The sequence below is a fragment of the Diadema setosum genome, chromosome 18, assembly GCF_964275005.1.
Source record: "Diadema setosum chromosome 18, eeDiaSeto1, whole genome shotgun sequence".
NCBI classification, from domain to species: domain Eukaryota; kingdom Metazoa; phylum Echinodermata; class Echinoidea; order Diadematoida; family Diadematidae; genus Diadema; species Diadema setosum.
This window is the reverse complement of record NC_092702.1, coordinates 7430463-7456142: the sequence shown is the minus strand read 5'-3', so window position 1 is coordinate 7456142 and position 25680 is coordinate 7430463. Positions and strand designations below refer to the sequence as shown.

Below are 25680 nucleotides of genomic sequence, written 5' to 3'. Positions count from 1 at the left end.
TTCCATGAGCATCATTAGTGTAATGAAACAACAACAACCACAACTATGGAAGAGCAAGTTTTATCATTTTTGTTTAAAAGTCGCTGCTATAGATTTAGATGAATCTAGGTGAAGATTATTGAAATGAAGTGCTACCTGACAAAATATGCAAATGTCAATTAGAGCATGAAAGGAAGACAGCTTTTCAAACCAAAAATGAATTTGCACATATCAAAGAATCTGGATCCTGGAACACAAAATACTTTCTTCATTAATTTGATTTTGGATTTGAATTATTTCTTATTTTCAAACTGTTACGATTTAGTAGTACTGACCAATATTGTAAATAATTGATTCATACGATAAAACATAAAACATTACACACAATTGTACAACAAGGACAAAATAAGCAACACTTACATTGTAGTAAATGTTAAGAAACTACAGCAGCATGGCAATAAAAGCATTGTGCCAAGAATATTCACATTTGATTACAGTAAGATGAATGAGTAATTTCCAAGTGCTGAAACTAACTTAGAAATGACTAATCAACATATCAAAGCTTCTAGTTGTTGCAGTAGTAACAAAAATCCTTTAATATCACAAATGTGAGTCTTTCTATATGTGACAAGACAAGACAAGTATAAGAAATGAAAAGGACATGACTGTATGACTAAATACAATTTTAAATACTTACTGGGGTACAAGTAATAACACAGACATCCAAGTGCAAATTATGTAAGTTTAAAACTTGTTAATCCTTTTTGCAACTGATTAACAAATAATTTCATTAATATGTTAATCCTTGTTTTACTGACAATAACAAACTAGATGGCTGAGCTTCATTAACTCTACAAGATAACAGAGTGATGAAAATGAAGACTTACAATATTTCCAGCAGCCGCAGTGGTCTGAATGAACCGCCCATGATGCACAGAATCTGGTTATTATGTAACCGTCTGAAAGATACAATATATTGATGACATTTGAATAAACTGAAGCACTAGTCTGATATCATGTGCTCTGGACACCTCATGCTGACATTATCAAAGAAGTTCGGGAAATGCCATGTTTTTAATAAAACCAGTGCCAAAAATATGGAAAAAGTACCAAAGTGGTCTGGAATAAACTGTACTGGAAATGGCTGGTTCAAACCTGGAGTATACTGTTAAAGCATGTTAAACTCCTTAATACAGGTATGTATGTACCTGAAATAAAAAGCTTCATACTTTCTGAGTAAATGAAGCTAATATCATTTCATATTAAGCAATTATACCAGCTTCTTAAATGACAATGACTGACAAAAGTTTAGAGACTGTATAGTAGCCCATTTTTTTTTCCACTGAAAAGATGGCTTACATACATGCGAATTATGTTAAAATCATTGACTTGATCAAGAATTTTAGCAAAAGGACAGGACTTTCTGCTTGCCTTTTCCTTTTTGCAGTTTGCCTTTGAAATCTGTGTTTCACACAGAATTCACTTCTCGAGTCTTCACAAAGTTTGGTTGTGTTGACAGGAATTAGTGCAATGTAAGAAGAAGGATTACTCTATCATATTAAATTGGTATAGACCTTGGCCACACAGCGACAATACCTCACAGAAACTACAGATTGTAATTTGTCATCACTGACAAATTAAGGTGATCCGATTTTTTTTTAATCAATGATTCAAGTCCTGATCACAATAGGCATGACCATGCAGGTTTCATCTGTGTTCAGAGACATTGGCCGTGTGATGTTTGGATTCTCATTTAGAAAAGGGAGTCATATCTGCCATCTTTGGTACCAAATCTGTATACACTATAACGAAGATACAACAACAAGTACATATGACCTTTGACCCCACTTTGCACAACCTAGATGGCATCTGAGCAAGAAGTGGTTATTTTGTGAAATGATTCTTGACTCACAGAAATGAAGTATCTGTGCTCAAGTGTGTCGTTACGCCAAAGAAGCATTGCATTGCTTTCCTGTCTTGAGACAGCACTTGGTCTTAGATAAAAAATGTAGAACATCAGCTCAAACGTTGCCAGGTAAAGATGTCAGAGGTAAAAATGTTTGAGGTAAAAATGTCAGGGGTAACAATGTTTTTTTTGAATTATTACCTCTGACATTTGTACCTCTACAATATGACATTTTTACCTCTGACATTATTACCTCTGACATTTTACCTCTAACATTTTAACCTCTGACATTTTTACCTCTGACATTTTTATCTCTGACATTTTTACCTCTGACATTTTTACCTCTGTCATTATTACACCATACCACTCAAATTACCCTGGTAGTTTCAACACCTGGAGTTGAAAATCATTGATGTGTATGAATGTTTTCATAATTATCCCTGGATGCTTTACAGCCAGCTTTTGATTTTCTTACAGTGTAAATGTGTAATCTCTCAGCTCAATGCATGATGCACAAATACCTCGATGTGAATGTTGGAATGTATATCCTGCAATGATTGTCTTCTAATAGAATGATTCATAGTTGATCTCATTGACACAGTTTATGAACACATAAATCCTCTGTGGTTTGTTAGGGGAATCATGCCATTGTGTAAAGTTAGATACCAGTAAATTGCTGTTCGATGGTAGACACGATGATTGACCTACAAAACATCAACATCTGGCAGGTAATCACAATCATGTGTCTGCCATTAAATCCAGCATCAGTAGTATTGTCTAAAACATCTACACTTGCCTTCCTCTGGTGGTTTACCAAACACAAACAGCTGTTTCCTTGTACCAATGTCAATGACTTTGAAGCTACTGTAATGCAAAATATTTTCACGACATGAAATTTTCATGAATTGGAGCCAATGGCTCTCACTAAATTTGTGCGGCTTGCGGTATATTCGTGAAATCAAAATGCTCACAAATATTTGTGGTTTTACAGTAATTACATGCTGTACAGCTATACTTCTTAAACAGAAACTGATCACTGGCTTTTATTTAGTAATTTGTTTTCAACATCTATCCTTTCACATGAAAATATATGGTGGATATTATCAGAGTTGCAATGTAGTATATAATGCCATATCCAATTTCTTGTGGCATTTAAAATTTTGTAAAACAGACAGCACTTTTGTAGATAGTAAAAATTTACTCTCATGACATACTCTAGGATAGGAGTTTTAACACTACTTTTTATGATCACTGCAATGGTAGTAAAGAAGTTTCTGACATAACTCACTGTTTGTATGAACATGTAAATATATCAGTTTGTACACATGCATACATTTTACACACATTTTTTCTTATAAATGAATGCAATAATAAATAAAAGAATCGTATGTGGCTTCACTTTCAAAATAAATTCACTAATATTTCATACCTCTACAAACTATGCATACAGTGTAGCTCTACGAACTACGGACAAAATCCATTTGTTGAATAACATCCCGCAATGCATGCATGTACCACTATGTTTTTAAAAATCATCTACATTTCATAAAAAATCTATGATATACTTCTGTTCACATTGTTATCACCTACAAATGTTCATGCCATCATAGTACAGGTGTTCTAACAATGAGAATATGTTGCAGTACAAAGAAAGGAGAATGAGTAAATTCATACTTACAAATCTCTTAATGCTGATGCTCCTCTGAATACTTTCCTGTCAATTTTCACCATTCTGTTAAAACTCAGGTCTCTGAAAAAAATAAAGAAGAAAGGGAGAAATTATAATTCACCTTTAATGTCAAAATCAAATTATCAGCAAACTAAATTACAGATAGCACTAGGGCTCGATATCAGCAGTGGCCCGGTGGTCCGGAGCCACTAAAAATTCAAGCCACCAAATAAAAAAAATAAATAAATAAAAAAAAAAAAATCTTATCTTTTGATGGCCTGATCTGGCAATTCAGATTCAAAAGGAATTCTAAAGTTTCCATTCATTTTGGGCCACATTTCTTTATCAGGCCATCAAATTTAAAGTTCACTGATTTTTTTTTTTTGCTTTTTTTTAGGTAAGCTTTTTTTTTTTTTTTTTTGCTTTATCATTACTTTACAAAACATTCTCAACAATATTTTTTCTCTTGTGATTTCTTTTTTTGTGGCCACTCCAAAGCTTTCATGAAAATTCACATTGATTCATGTAAAGATCAAACTATGTATAGTTTGATGATTTATGCCAGCATAGTTTGCCAAGATATTGCAATGGCAAGGGTATTGACAAAGCAGTTTGAAAAAGAAATGTAGAACCAGGTGTCAATCCTAACACATAAAATTAGTTGACACTTTTGAGCAAATAAATCATTTACCCACAAAGAAATGGTGATACATCTTTCCTGTCAGGTGTAAAATAGTCATTAAAAGGACAGAAATAAACATACGATTACTAACAAGCTCCTTTGTGGAAGGGTAATACCATTCAGCTTTTTCATTTGAGGCTGTCGCTAAATCCCTCCCAGCTCATTAAACTGCACTTGGGAATTTGCAATTTTCTCTATTATATTTCACTGTTAGATGACACGCTAAGAAATATCTCTTTCAAGAGCTGGCTTTTAAAAGATTCTGAAGAATAGACCGATTCGTTGGATTTCTTTCTTCTGTTCTTTTCTCCTGAAGCCAACACTGAAAGGCTGGCTGAGGAAGAAACATATCTTACTGGAATGATATATAGCACAAACAAAACCCCATGAACATACAATGCTTGTTTTATATGCACCATTCAGCGTTTTAAAGCATGGTTTGATAAATGAGCACGGGCTCACTGTTGCAATTTCTCGTATTAAAGCAGCGTATCCATCCCCTAGTTGCCTTGATGAAATAGTCATGGTAGCTTCAATGCATGAAAAGAAACAGTGTCAATACGATGCTCCATGATACAAAATAAAGATGTATCTGCAAAAATCCAATGGAGGGGGACATGAATAAATCAGATCATAGGATTTGGAGAGCAATCTTTGGTTAAAAGAAAAAAATGTTCTGACTGATTAATTGATATTTTCATACAGTCTCAAATTGAGTATGGTTCATCCATTAGTTGAGATTTGGGGAGAAGATTAACTTTAAACCATTATCCACATCAGTTTGATGATTTTTGGTGAGATTATGAGGGTTTTTATAAACCTTTGTATGTGAATAAATTGTAAGAGGAATGAAAGGCAGAAGACTGGGGTTATTATGTGACAAGATAGCTGTTGACCTACAAAGAACCAAGAAAAACAGTCTGTCTGCACAGAAAGAAATTTCACTTGTACATGGTATAGGCTGAAGATCTTCATTCAAATATCCTTGGTAAGTGTTTATCATAGATAATGATGATTATATAGTTTTGTACCCGCAACAAAGACTTTGGCCTCCCCTTCTGTTACATAATACCAAGGACAGCATTTATTGGAGGACAGATACACAGACCTTTCACATAATAACAAACAAAACAAACCTCTCTTACAATTATCTTTATGGATCGCGATTGTAATCATGTTTAAAGTTTCAGACCTTTCAGACGCTCGAATGTACAAAATAGAGTCCTTTCAGACGACAGAATAATCTCTCTTATAATCAAGTTTATGAATCACGATTGTAAACTTGATTTTGAGTTTTGGAGGTACAAGTTTGTGACCTGTCGATACACTTGCAAAATATGCGCTATAGCTAGTGCAGCACAGGAAGATAGCATTACATTTTGGGCAATCTGTAGTCAAAAGTAAGTGTAGGGTCTAGGTAAGCTTCACCTCCTCAATCATGATTTGGAGGTCATGCCTTTCACTAGGGACGAGCGCACCATGAATCGAGCAAATCAAGATGTAAAAACACCACAAGTCTTCGATTTTTAAATGACTCTAAAATCATGATTAACCCGTTGAGGACGAGTCCCAAGTATACTCGGGCAAGCGTCTATTGGAAATGTGTGTTGTACCAAAATCAAACTGTCCTCAACGGGTTAAAATAATTTGCTTTCTGACAAAAGAATCATCTCAATTGCAAATCTTGATATTCTTTAATAGAGATTATAATCATGATTACAGGAGAGATTTTTCTACAGTCTGAAAAGAGGATAAAGATATACTGTAGGAAGGACTGCTCATTCTTCTCCCTCCCACCCAACCCTTTCCCCCATCATTACTCTTGCCGTGACAGACACCCTTAGTCCCCGCGTTGCAGGGGACACTGGGAATCTTGATGAATTGCGAGGATTGCTGATGATAGGATCATGACTAAATTTATCATTTCGAAATGGATGGCAGATTCATCATTCTTCCTTCCTCCCACAAAAAATGGGAGGTAGACGGGCTTACACAGCCTGATCTCCCTCGACATGAAAGGGATATGCTGACGAGGGGACATGTACTGGAAAGGGGGCTCATACTAGTGCTTGGGCAGGGGATGCCTCAGCAGATATGATAAATCACTCGTGGGGGACTCCAGGCTTTTTAGCTGCAAAATGGCAGGCATTTTTTTTTTTTTTTTTTTTTTTTTTAAACAAGGAGCAGTGGATGAGCAAGTGCGGTCATGATGAATGACCACAGAAGATGTAGACGACTACTCCAATAAAGTTTGCATAGTGGTCTTGATGCTTTTATGTCCCTTCTTAAGCAGTTTATCAATATCATGCATTAATAACTTGATAATGGGTAAAAAGTCAGAGTATCAGACAGAGGAATAAGCATTTCTCCATCACTTGACTTTGTATCAAAGTTTTGTATCAAAATTGATTTTCATTTCATCAATTAGTAGACGTACATGAATTGTGCTTCAAAATCATGCAGGGAAAAAAAGACAAAAACAAGAGCAGGAACACAGAATCCATTCATGCTCTTTTAAGCACCTATCAATATATATATATATATATATATATATATATATATATATATATATATATATATATATATATATATATATATATATATATATGAACATGCTGGTCCTATCTCACCAATCAAGGTATCTAGAAGACTGAAAGAGAACAATCTAAAAACTCTCACATATCTTGCAAAAACAGCATATTTTGCAATGCATCATCAAAGCAAAATAATTCCTTATCCAGTGACAACATTTTATAGACCCTACCTTACTTCAACTTGTAAACAAATTGATAACAACACCCTGCATGAAAAAAAAAAGCCACAAGAACAAGTACCTGCAGTATACACCGGTTATATGTACCACATATTGAAATACATGTAGGTAAAAAATCTCCATCACTGACAAGTCAACTGACAAGTGTCACTGGATAGGCCCACTATCAAACTCAAACCTCTCCCCACCCTCACCTCTCTCCCTTTCTCTCTCCCCCCCCCCCCTCCCCCAACTCACTGGATATCTTCTTTAAGTATGAGTGAGGAAAATGTGAAAGGGTCACAAAGTCTTTCTGAGAACTGTTTATGCTTTTAGCCCAGAGGTCAGACAAGACCTTTTGACCCTTCAGGTACTTATTTACCCAGATATGGTGAACATAAATATTTGTATACAAGTAGTCAGGAACCACTCTTCTAATACAGCTGCTGGCACAGCCCCTTTCAGTTCAACTATTTTTTGTTGTAAATATCAAATCTCTAAAGAGAGGACAGTTACTGTACTCCCTCTTTTCCATAATGTGAGATTACAAGTTTACCAAGAGCACTTGTTCACCTTTTACACGTGCTCCTTTCAAATTCAAAAGCATAATGTACCACTGTTTTTTTACATTTTTAACAATAACAACACAAATAGTTTAAAGGGATCATATAGTTTTGGTTAGGAGCCAACATCTCATTTCTAACTTTTTTTTTTTTCAGTGAGATAATGAGAAACCTCTAATGAAATATGAAAAAGCATGTAATTTCAAGAGGAATTCATCATTTATTTGATGAAAATTGGTTTTGAAATGGCTGACCCACCTTTTATTACATTCGCTTTGTTTTATCTTGTTTTTAGATGTCTCAACCATTCCAAAACCCATTTTCATCAAATAAACTTTGAATCCTCTTAGAATGGTATGCTCTGTACTATTCTATAAGTGGTTTATTGGTATCTCACAAACAGTTAAAAGCCCATTCCTCATCTCCACCAATACTATACTGTGCCTTTAAATTTTGCAATTGCTGGTCAGCTCTTTTATTCATGTTGTACATATTACCTTGATTTCATCGCTTTTGTTCAAAGTAACTTTATTTTCACCATAAACTCTGCCTAACCAGGATCCACAATCTCATTCTCTCACACACTCACTGTCTCTCTCCTTCTTTCATCATGGAAGAGGTAACTTTCTCTGTGATTAAAACTTTCTATAAAACTTTCAGAGACCATCACTATTTGTTATTTCCTCCCCTATAGATGCAGCTATCAATTACAATGCGTTGTCTGCAAGCAGGCCAATGACAGATTGCATTAGAAAGCATTTTCTTTGCATGATTATGAGTTACCGGGTATGTAGAGAGAAAGTGAAATGTGACAGGGGTCAAAAGGAAAAAAAGACAAAAAATTTCACCAAATTACCAACCTCAGTATGATCCCTGAAGCACAGTGCAGTAGACCTTAAAGAGACTTGTTTGCACAAGAAAATGCCCCCATGGGCCACATCCTGAAGCACTGTGACATTATATTTGCCAGCTTAGATTTCGATTGTGAAAGGGACATAACATTTACAGAGTGATTGCACTTTCAAGTTGACAGAAGGGGAAAAAACACAAAAGCAGCATAGTACACAAAGTTTGGATGATACAGTATATTTGTAATATACTGTAACACACCACTTGAAGGTCTCTGTTGTTGTTTTATTCTCATTTTTCTTCAAGGATTCTGGAGAGCTTTTTTTTTTTGGGGGGGGGGGGGGTTGTATTTCAGACAGTCCCTCCTGCATGTCTGCATGAAATAGTTGTGATGATAGCAAATGTAAATAGCTAACTCGACACAGGTTTCCAGCGCAATCCACTCCCATTACGAGAAGCATGTGACTCATCAGCGACCGTATACCAGTCTGTCGCACTTGACTTGTCCCAGGTATGGCTCCATTCTATGCACATGTTGTAGTGGGTTGTGGTTGATCATGCCACATTGAACCACTTTCTAAACATTGCTCACATTTAAAGGAAGAAGGTACAGTTTGGAATGTATCAGATTTGGGGATTTTTTTTTTTTATATTTTCTCCTACAGATGAAACCAAGCACTAAAGCAGATTGTATGAACTCAGTATTCACATAAAAAAGCAATTTAAGTGCTAATCATCAAACTTTCAGCATTTCTTTCATTCATGGTGGCTAGCATCCCAGTCAGAAGACTACATCCTGATCCTAGTGCATTCTCCAACAAAGCTGATGCGGCTTATCCTCACATACATTAGGCATAAAGGATAACCCTTTATATAGTCAACGTATACTTTTCTTGCTAATGTCTAATGAGAACCTGTTAACATACATTATAATCCTTGACAATGAGTTTGTATGTCAGGTTTTGTCATGAATGTATGGATAAAGCTAAGCTGAAGCTCCAAGTAGAGATACCATCTCTTTACAGAATATGTGATATGATATAAATAAAAACAATATGATTATGACAAAGCTTCTTGTCACAAGGTTGTCACTGTTTGTAGGCATCTGATTAGGGACACCACTTGGCACACTGCTTGTTTCATGCATTGTCATATCAATATGCAGCTGGTTTCCTTGGAAGAGGGAACAAACCTCTTGATCCCAACCTTCCTCATTTATGGGGGCGGATTGTACCCCCTTGGAAGGGGAGGATGGGGAGGATGATCCCAATTATATCCTACTAGAGGGATTACAAAGGACCAGACTTACTGTCTGTGAGAGGAGGAACATGGAGGTGCCAGGATCAATCACATACCCTCAGACTTAGCACTCACATGACCTTAAAACTCTGGAAAAAAAAAAACACCAATCAGAATACTCATCACCTCCATTTGTACCTGCATGGAATAAAGTTTTTAACCCTTTTGAGACTATTCCCCGGTACACATGAGCCAAGGGTGTGACACAGGCATGCGACACTGGGGTATTCCCCTAATATCCGCTCCCTGAGTGAATGGTATGGATATGAATGAAGTGGATCAATACCAAACATTTATTTGCATCATGTACGTTTCACATAAGTAATCAATTTATATAAAAATGAGCCTAATATTTTCTGCATTTGGCGACCATGCTGACAAGCATAATAATCATACACAGGGATTGTATAGTTTTGGTTGAGACTTTACTTCAGATTTTTATAATTTTTTGGTGAGACAGTGAGAAACCTCTTAAGAAATATGAAAGAGCATGTAATTCCATGAGGATTTCAATGTTTATTTGATGAAAATTGATTTTGAAATGGCTGAGATATCCAAAACAGAGCAATTCTCATAAAGTGTGGGACCCACTTTTTATTACGATGATTTTGTTTTACTTTGTTTTTGGATGTTTCAGCTATTCAAAAACCAATTTTCATCAAATAAACTTTCAATTCCTCTTAAAATGGTATGCTCTGTACTATTTCATAAGTGTTTTCTTGGTATCTTGAAAAAAAGTTAAAGCCCACTTTTCATCTCCACCAATACTGTACTATCCCTTTATGAACAATGCTACTTTACTTTCAATAACAATACGATAGAAATGTTCTGCAATCATATGAATATCTTATCTTTATCCAGAGCAACACACTTGATTTCAAAAAGTGATTAGGCCTATATGCTTTCTGTATACCATGCTAATAAAAGATTGGCCAAGTACAGTTGGAAATGACTTCTGATTGTGCCAATTCTAAATGTCACACTTGATGGTTGTATCTAATACAATCCTGAAAGTATCTATTTTTATCTGAAACACAGCTTTAAATTATTGCAGGGATTGTAGTGTATGTTATGTATGATGCATGGAATGCAACAGACCGGACAATTACCCTGAATGATGAGAAGCTTACTTTTATGTCAGAATGATATAACAGAAATAAAACAACAAACAGGTGTAAAATTGAATAACACCTGCACAATGCTGTACTTCCAAGGACATGACAGTCAGATCGAACAGCATGTGAGTTGAGTTTCTGCCCATGTCTACATATGAGCCAGAACATACTGGACTTTGCTCTACTGCCAGCCATGAACAATATCATGTAGCTTTATAAACAATGTTTTATTGTAAAGTCTGTCTTGTGAAAGCGCTAACCTGGACTTGACGACCATCATCTGGTTCTTTCAAGTTCTATAACGTAACATTTGCTCCCCACCTCCCGTGGCCCAAGCCCCATGAAAGACAAGAAAGTCCGCTCCCATTTGTCAACCCTGACCCATACATACCCCCACCTAACCACTCACAATCCCTTCTCAACCATGTCTGTTCTTTGTGCCTCGGTGAGGATTATCCACATATTTTGAATATTTCTGAAAATTAAACCATTCTGGGTGAACTTGAATACCGAAGAGAAAAGTCTGTCACTTTGCACTTCACGCTTGGTTTTTTTCCCAAAGCTGCAATGATATCTGAGCTTGCATTGTGTAATCCAACTACAGAAGGATCTTCCTGAGCATGTTTTAGATAAAGACAAAGAAGAAGAAGAAAAAAAGAAGAAGATGTCTTTAACATAGAAGGGCAATAGTATCCCTTAACCACTATCCTCAAATCTCAGCTCAAGCTAATGAAATAAAGGCTGATGATCCAATACGCGGCATGAGCCAATAGCTTCCACCTGCATGATATGGCCAATGATGATGGTCACAGGATGTAAGCAATACACCTGTCCTACATCAAACACTTTGGAAGATCTGAGTTTGCTATAATGGTCATATGCCATGGAGACTTTAGAGCAAATGCTGGTTATGTTAATGGTAAACAATGAGCATGACAAAATTGTCTGCATAAGATATGAGAGAATTCTGGACTTATAAAGTTTAGGAACAAAAAATAACTTGAGAACAAAAGATAATATTGTAAATGACCCAGCCTACATCAAGTAGGACCAAATCTGGATCTGAACAATAGAGGCTTAAAACCTGCGTTCAGAATCATACATAGGTATTCAGAGGTAGTTAGATAATATTTCATCACTGGTAACACAGCAATCCTAAACACTGACTTACATTTCTTCAACAATGTTAAAAGGCGTGCATGTATACATATTATCCTTCACATCAAAGGAATGCGAAACAGTAGCAACATTTTCCATATACCGGTAAACTTCTATTGACTTCCCTTTGATTATGCCTTGCACTGGCCATAATTATATTTCTGCATTCAAATGTAAACTTACTTTTTTGATTAGTATAAACCGAGATGGCTCGAAATACATGGAATAACCTTGGAACATTATAAAATCAAAATAAAAAAAAATATTGTTGCAATATTAATGCTTTAATGCAGGGGCATGAAGTCATACATCCTCCTTCTGCAATCACATCCATACCTTACACATTTCACATGAATGCATGCTGAGTAGAGGGCAACCTAAAAAACTGACATTCTGCAGCTTGGTTGCTGATCTAGACACTGTCTGCAGGGCAAAACAGGGGGATAAATACCAAAAAGGACTGGAAGATTCTCAGAAAGCAACCGCTAGAAAACATGTTTACCATAAGAGAGAAAGGCAAGGGGCTAACAGTGACACGGAAATCATGTCGTGTCTGCCACAGTGCGAGTCCTCACACCTGACTCTTCTACCATCCACTGACACACCATGTTTCCAGTGTCTTGTTACAATGTATGCCCACACTCAACTCCACAGATCTACTGCCTGCTTCATCACCATGAAATATTGCATTACTTGATACATGTGTCCTTCTAGCACAGAGAAATACTGCACATTCTAGTACGTGCCCTATTAAGAGTGAAATGTTACAGTCAGATGAACTTTTGCCTCTCCCGACACTGAAACAGCACACATCCTCCAATCTGCATCTCAGTCTGGTGTTTGTGTTTTAACCCGATAGCATAGCATTGGATGCCGGCAGGATGACATGTCATAGAGGTTACAAACATAAATAGGTATGGATGAAAGAATATCAGCACTTGTGAAATTATCGACATCTGGGTATGACTAGCTATTTCTGGTGCCATTACCAGGTTGACTTTTCACGGGTCATTACATTCTACTCCTGGGAAAAAAAAAGAAGACATTTGTGACTAATGACCCATTTAATCATGCTAGAAAAGTTTTCAAATTTTGTTCAAATTCTCTAGAGACACTAAATTTGATAATGGTAACCCTTTTGCTACAGGTCTACATTGTACCTGTACTGAGTCGTCAACAGATGCGGTCTAATTCTAAAGGCAAAAATGGTGACTCACTCAGTAAAAGCATCACAGAATTGATTCCAAGGTTGGCAGATTGTGATGTAGAGGAGATGAGGATGTTCCTTCAGCAACAGAGTATGTGAGAGATATTTCAAGTACTACTTGCACATTAATTTGGAGAGAAATTCAATATTTTTACCTTAAAGGCAGTTTGATCTGATATCTAAAGACACACCTTGAAATCAGACAGATGTTGCTACAAGTATATATCTATGAAATTATATCTAATCTATGGTTATACAGAGATAGAAAGCTGCATACCTGTTGCCATCGGTAACCAGCAACTCTGCTATAAAACACTATGCTCAACTCAAGAAACTGGAGAGAAAATTCCTTGTTAATCTTTACGAACTGATTTGGGAATTGTTGGCAATGAATGTACAACATGAGGCAGCAGACAAAGCACCCAATGAATATTTCACATACTCTAGAAATATTTGCTCTTTTAGGCAAGTGATTGAGCTACTTAGGGCAACCAGTATTTCTTTTATTTGCTCCCCTTCTTGGGCTCATCAGAGAACCATTTTCTTGGCATCTTAACCCCTTGAGGACAAGCTGATTTTGCATATTATATTCAGGACTAGTCTTCAATGGGTTAAAGGACAAGTTCACCTTCATTAACATAAGGATTGAGAGAATGCAGCAATATTAGTAGAACACATCAGTGAAAGTTTGAGGAAAATTAGACAATCTTTGCAAAAGTTATGAATTTTTAAAATTTTTGTGTTGGAACTGCTGGATGAGGAGACTACTACAGCTTGTGATGTCATATGCGTACAACAGTATAAAGAAAATGTAAAGAAAATTTAACATATTTTCACTTTTTTTCGCATAATAAAAGAGCAATTGACTTACCTCTTTCTAAAGGCAGGGGGAATAATATTACCCATAACATATGTCAGTAACGAGTCAAGGGAATGTGCACTTTTTTCAAAAGATGAAACTTTGTGAGATTCTCTTTATATTTTCCTTATATTGTTGTACTCATGTGACATCATACGCTGCAGTAGTTTTCTCATCCAGCAGTGACTGCACAAAAACTTCAAAAATTCATAATTTTTGAACAGATTGTCTGATTTTCCTCAAACTTTCAATGATGTGTTCTGCTAATATTGCTACATTCTCTCAATCCTTATGTTTATGAAGGTGAACTTGTCCTTTAAGGAGGGCTCCTGTCTTTAAAGCTAAGAGTGAAAGAGAAAGAGTGCACCCAGGAGAGAGCAAAACAGACACAAGACATGCATTCGCCACCATGCACTGCCTTCCCGCTGTGCCCAGAACGTGACATATGCTGCAACTGACAATCTAGGTGATAATGTGGCAATGATGCCGTCATATCAACATGCCACATTATCCAATGTGATGGCTGGAATTTTAATGGCATTGGCAGGACCTCCTTCATCACGAGGATGACACCTGGAAGCGAGGCAGGAAAAAAAAAAATCCTGATCGAGTGTGGCGGCATCCAGCTCATTGACGAAGCTTTTGAGAGATATGTGATGGGGTGATGAATGAATGCTATCTCTTGCAGGGAAAAAGAACAGCAACAATAAACAAAAATCATACCATTATTCCATCCAAGTCAGATGCAATTTGATTTGTGCACAGTCTTATGTCTGAACTAAATCATTCTGGATGTATATGATAGCAATCCAAACAGCATAAGGAGAGGTCATGTTCTAATAACTGGTTCCATGACATTTGCTCCTGCAACAATTGCTCCCATGAAATATCTGCACGCTAAGCCAAACACTAGTTCTACCCACACATGTAACCCTAACCCTAATCCTAATCCTTACATCAAACTAAATCTAAAACCCTATCACAACCCTAACCCTAACCCTTAGTCCTTGGAGAAAATAAGATCGGAGCAACTGTTGCAGGAGCAAATGTTGTGTTACCCTAAAAACTAGACTACAAACATATTGATGGACAATATTGAAACACATTAGGAAGGGATGGAAGCTGTACAAAACAGAAACTATCGAAATTGGCATTTTCCTGGTAAATGTCATCTTGCAATTGCCATTCACCACAGCTTATAAATATGCAGACAGTTGAGTGACCTACTCTTCTATCGATATGCAAATAATTTGTTTGTTTACAATACAGTACCAAACAGTTCCTAGTATCAAAATATCTGCATTCAAAGCCAGAAAGTGATTGAAATTTCAGAAGCTCTTTAGCACCCTCACAACCATTCATAAGTAATTCATTGAGCTTTGAAAACCCAAATGGTGGCTGAGAGCTTCATGTTTGCATTGGCTTGTTCATGATTTATTTACAAGATTTGTCAGGCCTCTGTTCTGTTCTGGATGAGGCCTCATTTCCTCTGCTGTTTGTTCTCACTTGGACTTGATTTGAGGGACACCAATCGAGGGATACACCGCAGAGTAGTGAAATATTCATAAGTGGATATGTACGATTGATGAGAGACACTTAAATTATTCATTTTTTTCTCTTTCGAGATACCACAGCTCAGAGACATTTGGAGATTCGAGCCGAGGGTTGCGAAGCACAAGGGAGGTTGGCACATTTGGGTTATGTGAGGGTTCCCCGGGAACACGCAGGGAGCAGTACAACTCGGCTGGCTGCCGTGGAGGGATTGATGTGGGATGAATGTCAAATCAGGAATAAAAACCCAACTCCTTACGAAAGCAAATTCAAGTCTCCAAGGACTGTAGAGAATGTCCTTCCACCTAGCAAAGAATGACAAGCTACTTCAATTTCAAATGCTCTTTTTCTGTAAAATTCCTGTCACACACTTCATGACATCAATGCAGAAATGCTATAAAAAAAAAGCCAACCTATAAAAATATAAAATGAGTAGTTGTACAAACCACTATGCTAGTCCCATAAGTTGCATTGACTGATGGTCAACAACTACTAAGGAATAGATAGGAAAATTATATTCTTCTTCACACCTGTAGGCTGTGTTGAAAGTTGAAATAATTCATTTTCAATTCATGAAAATGAATCTTACTGAAAAAAAAGTAAAATCAAATCAGCATCACTAAAAGATTTCAGTGAATATTTACGATATACTTCTCTTTATACCAAGTACTATGTCCTTGGTCTATGGATACTTGTTTCTCTGTTTTGCTTTGATTTGTTTGTTTGCTTTTTAATGGGGGTGCATTATCCATTCAGCTTGCCAAGATTTTGGTTTAGTTTCTTAAGCGATCTCATCTCAATTACTTCTAAAAGTCATATATTGTAGCTTGATAACTGCAGGATATTGGAGTATGTAACAGGTACACTTATCTATGAGACAGTGCCAGGTACTGTCAATGAGGAGTGTTGTCTGTATTGTTTTGATTATGTAATCAAGCACAATTCTTAAAGTATAGTTACGTCTTTCATGCATTGGATTGTATGTCATTTCCTGATAAGCACATGACTGTAACAATGATGGGATGTGATCACGATATTATGATCGAATAAATATTGAAGAAAAAATATGAGCAATGCAGAGACACAAAAGAGAAGGCCCAAAATGGTGCAACATGTGCATGAGCTGCCACATGGTGTGTGATTTGCAGTCAGCGAACAGAAGCTGCAACATAACAGTGCATTAACGATACTCTGAAATTTGAGCATTTCACTTCATTGTCAGCAAACATGACGGCTTCACAGAGATGGATCCAAACACACACACAGACAGCCCACACACCCGGCTTGAATAAGCAGGAGACAGTTTTGCTTCCTAATGCCCTAATATCCTGACTTGTCCTCTGGGGGCGATCCAAGCAAAATAGCTTGGCCTCAGGGTGAAGAAAGAGATAGGGAGACGAGGACAGAATGGGTGAGAGGGAGGGAGAGAAATATTTGAGACGGTAGATTCTTCGTTTGCTATGTGTGGTAAGGGAAAACTCAGGGCATCAGATTATTGCTTTCTCTTTCAGTGCCAGAAGGTTGGGTTCTTGTGGTTGTGTCCAGGAGGAGGAGGGGGAGGGTAAACTCAGTTGTCATCATGTGTGTCAAAAATACCAGACAATGAATGAACTTGCTCTTTCGTGGCAATGGCTAGTGTAATGACCATGACAAGCCCCTGTTCCTACTGTCTTGCATATTCCTGCTAGAATATCAATTTTGAACATTATCTCTTTTTTTTCAGTTTGAATTCTAATTTATAACTCATGACACACAGGACAATGAATGCAATACAGTTTTGTATGTAGAAAAGAGATGGATAAATGAGGTAGTTACGCATTTCTGCATTACAAAAACGCTTCGCACATTTCAGTCACAGTCAATAAATTTGATCTCTGTCATATCAATGATTTGGCAAATAGACTCACGTTCTCTTTCTTCTGCCTCACTGAAAGGAAAATGGCTTGTTCTTATAGCTACAGATCATTATCACAGGGAGTCATAAAGTTTTCTTCAAGACAAAATATGAGTTATATATGGGTTCCATAAACGATGCAAAATTCGTAGAATCGACTTGTGTCTCTGTCAAGGCTTATAATATGATTTTGTTGTAATCATTCACTTGACTTTACTATGAGAGAAAAAACAGGAGATGCATACCAGCATGACTGAGATTAATCTCATCTCTTTTGCATTACAAAAACGCTTCGCACATTTCAGTCACAGTCAATAAATTTGATCTCTGTCGTATCAATGATTTGGCAAATAGACTCTTGTTCTCTTTCTTCTGCCTCACTGAAAGGAAAATGGCTTGTTCTTAGCTACAGATCATTATCACAGGGAGTCATAAAGTTTTCTTCAAGACAAAATATGAGTTATATGGATTCCATAAACGATGCAAAATTCCTAGAATCGACTTGTGTCTCTGTCAAGGCTTATAATATGATTTTGTTGTAATCATTCACTTGACTTTACTATGAGAGAAAAAACAGGAGATGCATACCAGCATGACTGAGATTAATCTCATCTGACCCCCCCCCCCCAACACACACACATTCACACCCACACACGATACGCACAGTACGCTTTACTTCATATGGCTGACTTAGCAATAATACCTCATGAATACATTTATTGCCATTACTTCACACCATTTGAGAAATTGTCATGATCCATAACTGGTAGGCTGTAAGAAAGGCTGTAGAAAATCATTGCTACAGTTGAGGGCTTCTCTGATAGGGCTCTTTTCATCCAAGCACAAAGGCACACCATGCTACCTCTTCATGACTTCAAATGCAAAGCAAATAGTTTTCCCCCTCAGATTTCACCTCTTTTCATCATTTGTGCCTGACTGATGATTTCTTGAGACTTCCCTCAGAAGAAAAAAAAAAATGGATATGTGTGTGTGCACGCAAAGCAAAGACATTCTAGAACTGAAGAAGCACAGGTCTGCGTGCTTGAGTGGTAAGATTGATCTTAACTTTGGTAATGGCCTTCAGCTGTCATGGGGGGTCTGGGGTAGCCTTGATGGTTGACAGAAAGGCAGAGCACTGATCTTATACGAAGAAAATAAACAAGCAGGCCAGTTGATATTAATGGTAGAATCATACAAAAGAGATATAACCAACAGAAGTCACTATCATAGCGGAGAATCTTCACATCCTCATTTTAAGAAATAGAGTACTCTATATTCAAACTGCATTCCTCCTCACTTTCTACATTCAGAAATACTCAACTGGAAGTATCTCACACTGTGATGTAAACAAATGTTATAGGAGTCTGCCAATTATTTACTTCTCTCTACCTGCAAAAAAAAAATCCTTTTGATTTTAGACAACTCATGATTTAAAAAGAAAATTCTGTAGCTATTCATTTTTTAACTAAGAAAGAATTAATCATGACTGAATTTCCAAGCAAGAGATATCTATTGCACTGTTTCAGACCTATTGCATGTTAATGGACTTCAACTGTCAAATGCCTTTGTACACAGTGAAGATTAAGATGCAACTGACAGGAAAGTATTTACAGTATTTGATCTGAATGAATGTAATTGCCACACTAGCACACACAAGGAATGAGAGAACGAAAGAATCCTGTGCTTTTTCTCTGTGGCTGAAAAAGTGATGGTGGAGGCTTCATGGCGCGTTTTGACACCCGGGAGGTTTGGGGGGCTCCACGGCGTCTCGGCGGGCTAGACGCCCCGTCACACTCACAATGGGCGCGGAATAATGGAGGGTGCGATACGCATCGCAGGATGAACTGAGAGAGAGATTGACTAATATTATTAGGTCAATTTTATTTGACAGGGCCCCCATTCATACCATCATACATAGAAATAACACCTCCAGGGCCTTCATCCTGCCAACACATCAAGCAGAGATTTCCAAGTTTCTCAACCAGTGTGTGGCAAAAGAAGAAAAAATAAAGAAATAGGGTAAAATCAGTTAGTTTAAATAGTTGCGCAGTGTCGTCCAATCTGTTCAGGTGGTTGTTGAACGGGGGGAAGAAAACTTCACCAGGATTTATGCCAAATGTTTGCGAAGATCCTCTGGAGTATTTAAGGTCCTGAGAAATGGGGAAGTGGTTTTTCTGCCATCTCTCCCCCCTCCGGTGTTTCTTGTGTGTGCGTGTGGCGACTGACAGTGGGGGCATTGGCATTAAATTGACATTCTTGTTCCCCAGCTGAAGCGAAACAAGAGCATTGGCAGCATCCGTTAGGGAATTCTAATTCTCTCCATTTCCCTCTCTCTCTCCCTCTCTCTCCATCTCTCTTCTTCTCTTTTTCCTTTATACTCTCTTTTCTTCCTCGCTCAGGAAGTTTGATCTGGGAGCCCATCTCAGAGGCTGCCTAAAAGAGACTAGAAACATACATGTCAGGGGGAAAAAAAAATGTTTTTCTTGAAGTTTGAGATGTAGGAAATATGAGTTATCCATGGTCTATCATCTTTACTCAGTGGCACCAATTCTTGGCATTAGTTACACTGTGGCAGCTAGGTACTGCCCTCTCTGTAACACGAGGAATAGTGCTGAGTAAAGACAGAAAACACTGGGCAGAATTGATACAAGATGGCTGTGTCCTCCACATCATCGCTGGAAAAGGAAACATTTTTATGATAAAGTATGAGTAACAGTTATTCCTACAAGTCAGAAAATGCATGACAGCACCATTGAAAGGAATCAGCAGGATCAGAACTGCCTGAACAATGGATACTGCAGAGGTGTAGAGCATGCATATATCTTTGTCGTTGTTGTTGTTCCTTTATGATATACATTATGCATACATGTATTCATTACTAAATAAAAACAAATAATAGCTCCTGCTGTGGAATCTGCGAATTGATAACTGACTAGTTTGTTTCTAAGGTGCATTTATCAACTCTTTTTCTCAGCAGAAACAGGTTTTCCAGACGGCTTTCAGGGAATTTTTACGAGATGATAAATTCAAAGCTGTTTTGATTATGGGATTTGGAAAGCCTTTTGGAAAACTGCAAAGTTATGCTTTCCGAAACAGGTTTCCAGAAACCTGTTTCTAGAAGCCCTTTGAAGCGAGATAAACGCAAAGCTGTTTTGAAACGGCTTTGTACTGCAGTTACAAACCATGCGTTTCTGGTTATTCAATATGACCCCTTCTCCTCACGTCAAAATGCGCAATGCAGCTGCGCAGTGACAAGGCCAGTTTTCGTGTGTTCGTGATGAGTTGATAAGCGCAACTATTTTGGATGCTGTTTCTAAAGGGCTTTGGAAAAGGCTTTTGAAAGCCGTTTATATAGGGGAAAGATGATAAATGCAGCCAATGTGTATTGTGGGTATTGGCTACAAAGAGCCACAATTCACAAGTGGTATAACATTTTCGCCTCTTATAATGTTTAGGGTCAAAAGTGAGGTGCGGGTCAGATCTACTTGTGCTAGTACTGCATCTTGCAGAGGACATTACTACATGACAGGGTAGACTAATAATCTGAAAAAGCCATTTGTAGAACTAAAGATCAAAAATATTCATATGATGATTGAAAATACATACTCACTGTAGAAGATCTCCAAAGTGAAATCCGTTAAAAGACTCTAGTTGGCAATAAATGGACTGTATGTGATGGCTTAGCCTTGCTTTGAGGATGCAGGCTGCTTTTCTCATGCACATAGGTCTCTATCATGTATGACTCAGTGCCATAATGTATATCAAATAAGATTCAAACAGGCTGGATGTAGGCTACTCAGAATGAGGGTAAAACTTGCTCTTGATGTTACAAATTGGACAGGGAACAGATGATGTGGAATACAGTCACTGTCCAGATATCAGATTAATGACATTTTTTTTTTGTCTCTGCCTACATCGGGAGAGTGAAAATAGAAAGGCTGCTGCCTGGACAACAGACTAATGATGGCTTTCTGCTCCGCTAATTGAAAAAGGTTATGGAAAGATTGGTCCCGAGTTCAACCTTCATGGAGGGCTGGATTCGGTGATTGATGTCTGGGGATTGATCAGTTGGGTGACGATAATCCCTCTTCTCTTCCTACCTCAAGGGGAGTATTTGCCAGGGTAGGATCAAACTGTCCAATGACTGACGCAGTAAATTGAGATTAATCCCCACAAACTTTCCCAAAAACTGTTGTTTGAATGAAACACTTCCTGGACCCAACTACGGGGAGAAAATCTTTCCATCTTTTTCAGAGGGGGTCAAGAGATAAACAATCTGTATTGTTCGTACCTGACCATCCTCTGCCAACGTCTATTCCACAGCTCTTGAAAGTGTTGGTTTTTTTTTCTCTCAAAATGATAATTCCAACACTAATATTCTCTCATATTTCATATCTATTTGCTGAGGGAGCAAAGGGCTTATTATAAAATTGATAATCATTTTAATGTGCACACTCACATAATAGCTTATATGCTTATTTTCTCCTATACAGTATATGCATACTGTATACGCCGAATATTTTGTGAGGTTTTCATTTTCGCAAATTTCGCGAGTCGGGTGCTGTTCGCGAAATTAGAGGCACGCGAAAATATTGACTCTGATCCCAATGTGAATGTGACCTACGTGTGTACTCTTCTCCATTCAGCACAGGACTACACAATCGCGAATTAAACCACTTGCGAAATCGTCGGGAATTCCCGATTCGCAAAAATTTAGACTCGCGAAATATATGGCGTATACAGTATTTATCCTTTAAACAGCCAAAGTACTGTCCTTTTATAACACTTCCTTGCAGATTGGTAGCTCATACCTTTGTTATCTAGTGTGAATCTATACTGTAATATCAATGTGTTGCATATAATGTGTATTCATATCATGAGTCCTTTGGTTTTGTGCAACTTTGAGAAGACAGCATAAAACAAATAAAACTATTAAATGAAATGGGCTAAATCAACCTGAAATACTGATTGCTTTGAATGAATATTCATCTGTCTAATCCACAATTCACATGTAGATTAATTCACCTGTAATATCAAAGTTGATCATGCTGACATATCTTCATCAGATGCAGATTGGTATCAGTCTGAATGTTAGCATCTTTGACATATATTAAATGTTTCACAGTTTCATTCCACTATTGCAAGTAAATCTGTAAAATTCTTGTCAAACAAACAAAAATGATAAAACCATATTATGCATCTTGGGGAAAATCATCACACTCCATTCCTCTCGTAACTGACTTGGGCTGGAGAAGGGGTGACTTGCGGCCGAGGTATGCCTCCTAGCAGCTGGGAAAACTTCCCAATTAGCCTGAAGATGATCTCCGTTCATCCACCCTGATCGGAAACGACGCTGATGAACATACCAGCCTGCTCCGAGCTGAACTTGACCTCAGAAACATGGCTAAACTCCTCAGCGTGTGCTGTCAGGATGGTGAGGACCGCATCAACATCACCCATCATCCTCAATATTTTGCAACAACTTCATCCTCGTATCATCATATGGGGGAATGCCAGTGGGGCCCCCAGTAGACTGTCACAGGCAACCTCGTTTCCTGATTCCATCCTGCTGCTGATGATACCTTGCAGTTCTTGTCATGTGTTGAATCTCACTTTGAGACTTCTCATCTCCTCACAACTGTGGCAAGTGCCATCAAACTCATCCTGCTCATGCTAAAATTTAAAGGTTATCACTCTTGTTTCATAGAACAAGTGTCATTAGCATTTCAATTGTATTTTATTTACATACATTCCCAACAGAAAAAAAAAACTTTTTCACCTACTACACATCGTTCATTTTCAAAACCAATAATCACTCGCTATGATATGAAACAACCAGGCATTCTTGTCATCTAAATTCAAACGGACAAGAATATTTGATGTGGCAAATGGATGTTTCATGTTTGCTTCATATGACAAGTCTTTTTATTGACCCTCATTTGAAGAATTTAAACATATGCTACGATCTGGACATTCCTCAGCTCACAGTATACTCGAGTCATAGTTTTAAACAGGTTTAATCATGCAGGGTAGAGCTATCATTCTATCGTTTAAGTATGCAATGCGATGTTACTATGTTCCTACATTTTATGCTATCAGGGATAAAATTGTTACAGATACAAAATTGACATTTCCTATATTGATTTGTATCTTGAACTTTTGTTTTGCATACATGCAGCTTGTTACTGTACTTCTAAGAAAAAAAGAGAGAAATAGACAAGTAAAACAAAACAAAACAAAACAAAATTCCTTGTATCGAAATATCAGACTATCCCGCAGAAAATTGAACTGCACATTAAAGGCGTGAAACCTCAGGCAGTGCCAGGTCCCATTGCAATTGGTCATACTGGGACAGTGCTTGCTAGTATAATCTATTTCTTTATCCACTCACGACTAATCCCAGTCCTTGGAGTGATGGCACCATGGAGACATTTATGATTTGTATCATACACTGTAGCTTTGCTTTCAACAAGGCATGATTGCAGATACGCCTGAAATGATCTGATATCTAAGGAATCACTTTCCCTCAGGCATTTACTGCAATAAACTGGCTTTCCTATGAAACTATTTAGGATTTGATCACTGTTGATGGTTGGTCTGAAAAATCATATCTTACAGAAGAGATCTTAATCACCTTTTAACTGGCTTTCTGGATTAACATTCCATAATATGTGGGCCAAAAAGATTTGAGTTTTATCTAGGTTCAAGTGGGTCATTCTTCCTGGCATATCTACAAGTGTGTTGTACCTACAGATGCTTCACTTCTGTAGCATCACACAGGAAAATCCTTGTCAAATAGATAGCCTGCAAATATGGATAGTTTCATATTTGGACAAGTGAAGGTCAAAACAAATTATATGCAAAGTCTGACACTCTTCAGACTTCCTTTGGCAGCTTACTTCTTAATATTAAGATATTCATGGAATTACCCAACTATGTAGAGGTAAAAGTATTCCATTGACTATGTGTGTGTACTTTGTACACTTGTGCACTTCCCATATCGTACAAACTTTGCTTTTTTGTGGGACCCTCCATTTCCATTCCCATCCTTATTTAATGTGTACTATGCATATGTATATACTTTAAAAATAAAATTATGTTGTCTCTCATTATCACATGTATTTTGTTCATTTACATTTTTGAAATTATTACAAATACGTTCTGCTTAATACGAATTGTATATAAGTTTTCCTGTTTATTTGATGGAAATGAAAATAAATTTGAACCTCTGAACCATTGAACTTCTTACAGGCTTCTAATAAGTAGTCAAAATTCTGTCATTGCTGCAACACAGAAGTTTCCTGTTTGCAGTATCAATATTTCTCCAACACTACTACACCACCAGTCTAAAGTAATTTCTGTTAGTTATCTATTTGCCCCTTTAATTACAATCAAGCTCAGATATATGTACCCACTGAATTAAAAACATGGTATTGCTTTTCAAAGTCATTTCAGATTGGAGCTCTCTTTGAAATGCTCAACTGCAATCTATAGGCAAATCACATACAGATTTACATTTTTTTTTAAAGTGCATGTTTGAAATGTAATGCCATTTGGATGAAGCTACAACTTTCTTATTAAAAAATGGCATGGAGAATTCATCTTTTTCATTAAATTCAGACTAAAACTCTTCAGGTATTGGCCAACAAACTCCAGTGCTTGTATGAATAGTGGGTATTTAAAAGCATGCAGTGTAGTCCAATGTAACTGATGCATACGTGTGCGCGCACCTGCTTGAGGACGTTGTTGCTCACATGTGTTGCAGAGAGGAAAGCTGCAACATTCCACAGATTACACTCAAAGTCAAAACAATATTCAAACTTCCAAGATGACTGGGAACACATGATGGACGGCTGTGCGCATCTGGGTTCAGCTGACAGCAGAGTCAGCAAAGAATATACAGTCATCTGAAAGTATTTGCTCTGCAAGATGCAGGATCTTCATAATTATATCATAAAGTTAACAAATGTAATTGTTGTACAACACCCAGGTCTCCTACCATAACTATACTTGGGGCCATCATCCCCAACGAAGTTGTCTGTGATAATGGCCAAGATTAAAAAAACATGGTAAGGATGGCATAGAATAATGTAATTTAAACAAGTGTCAATATGTATATATTGTGACAATAAATTCCTTCTTGTTCTTCTTTTTTCCCTGGATGATATTGTTTACGATCATCTCACTTCAGTTCCAT

At 37.3% G+C, this 25680-nt stretch overlaps 1 protein-coding gene across 1 annotated transcript in view; it reads right to left on the bottom strand.

Annotated features, from left to right (window-relative positions):
* Positions 1 to 25680, bottom strand: part of LOC140242072 (slit homolog 2 protein-like) — a 156059-nt gene that overhangs the window by 93623 nt on the left and 36756 nt on the right. The window contains exons 5-6 of the mRNA XM_072321831.1: positions 3564 to 3635; positions 867 to 938 (exon numbers count right to left, since the gene is read on the bottom strand). Coding sequence (XP_072177932.1) covers positions 867 to 938; positions 3564 to 3635 — 144 coding nt within the window. The remainder of the gene's footprint in view (positions 1 to 866; positions 939 to 3563; positions 3636 to 25680) is intronic.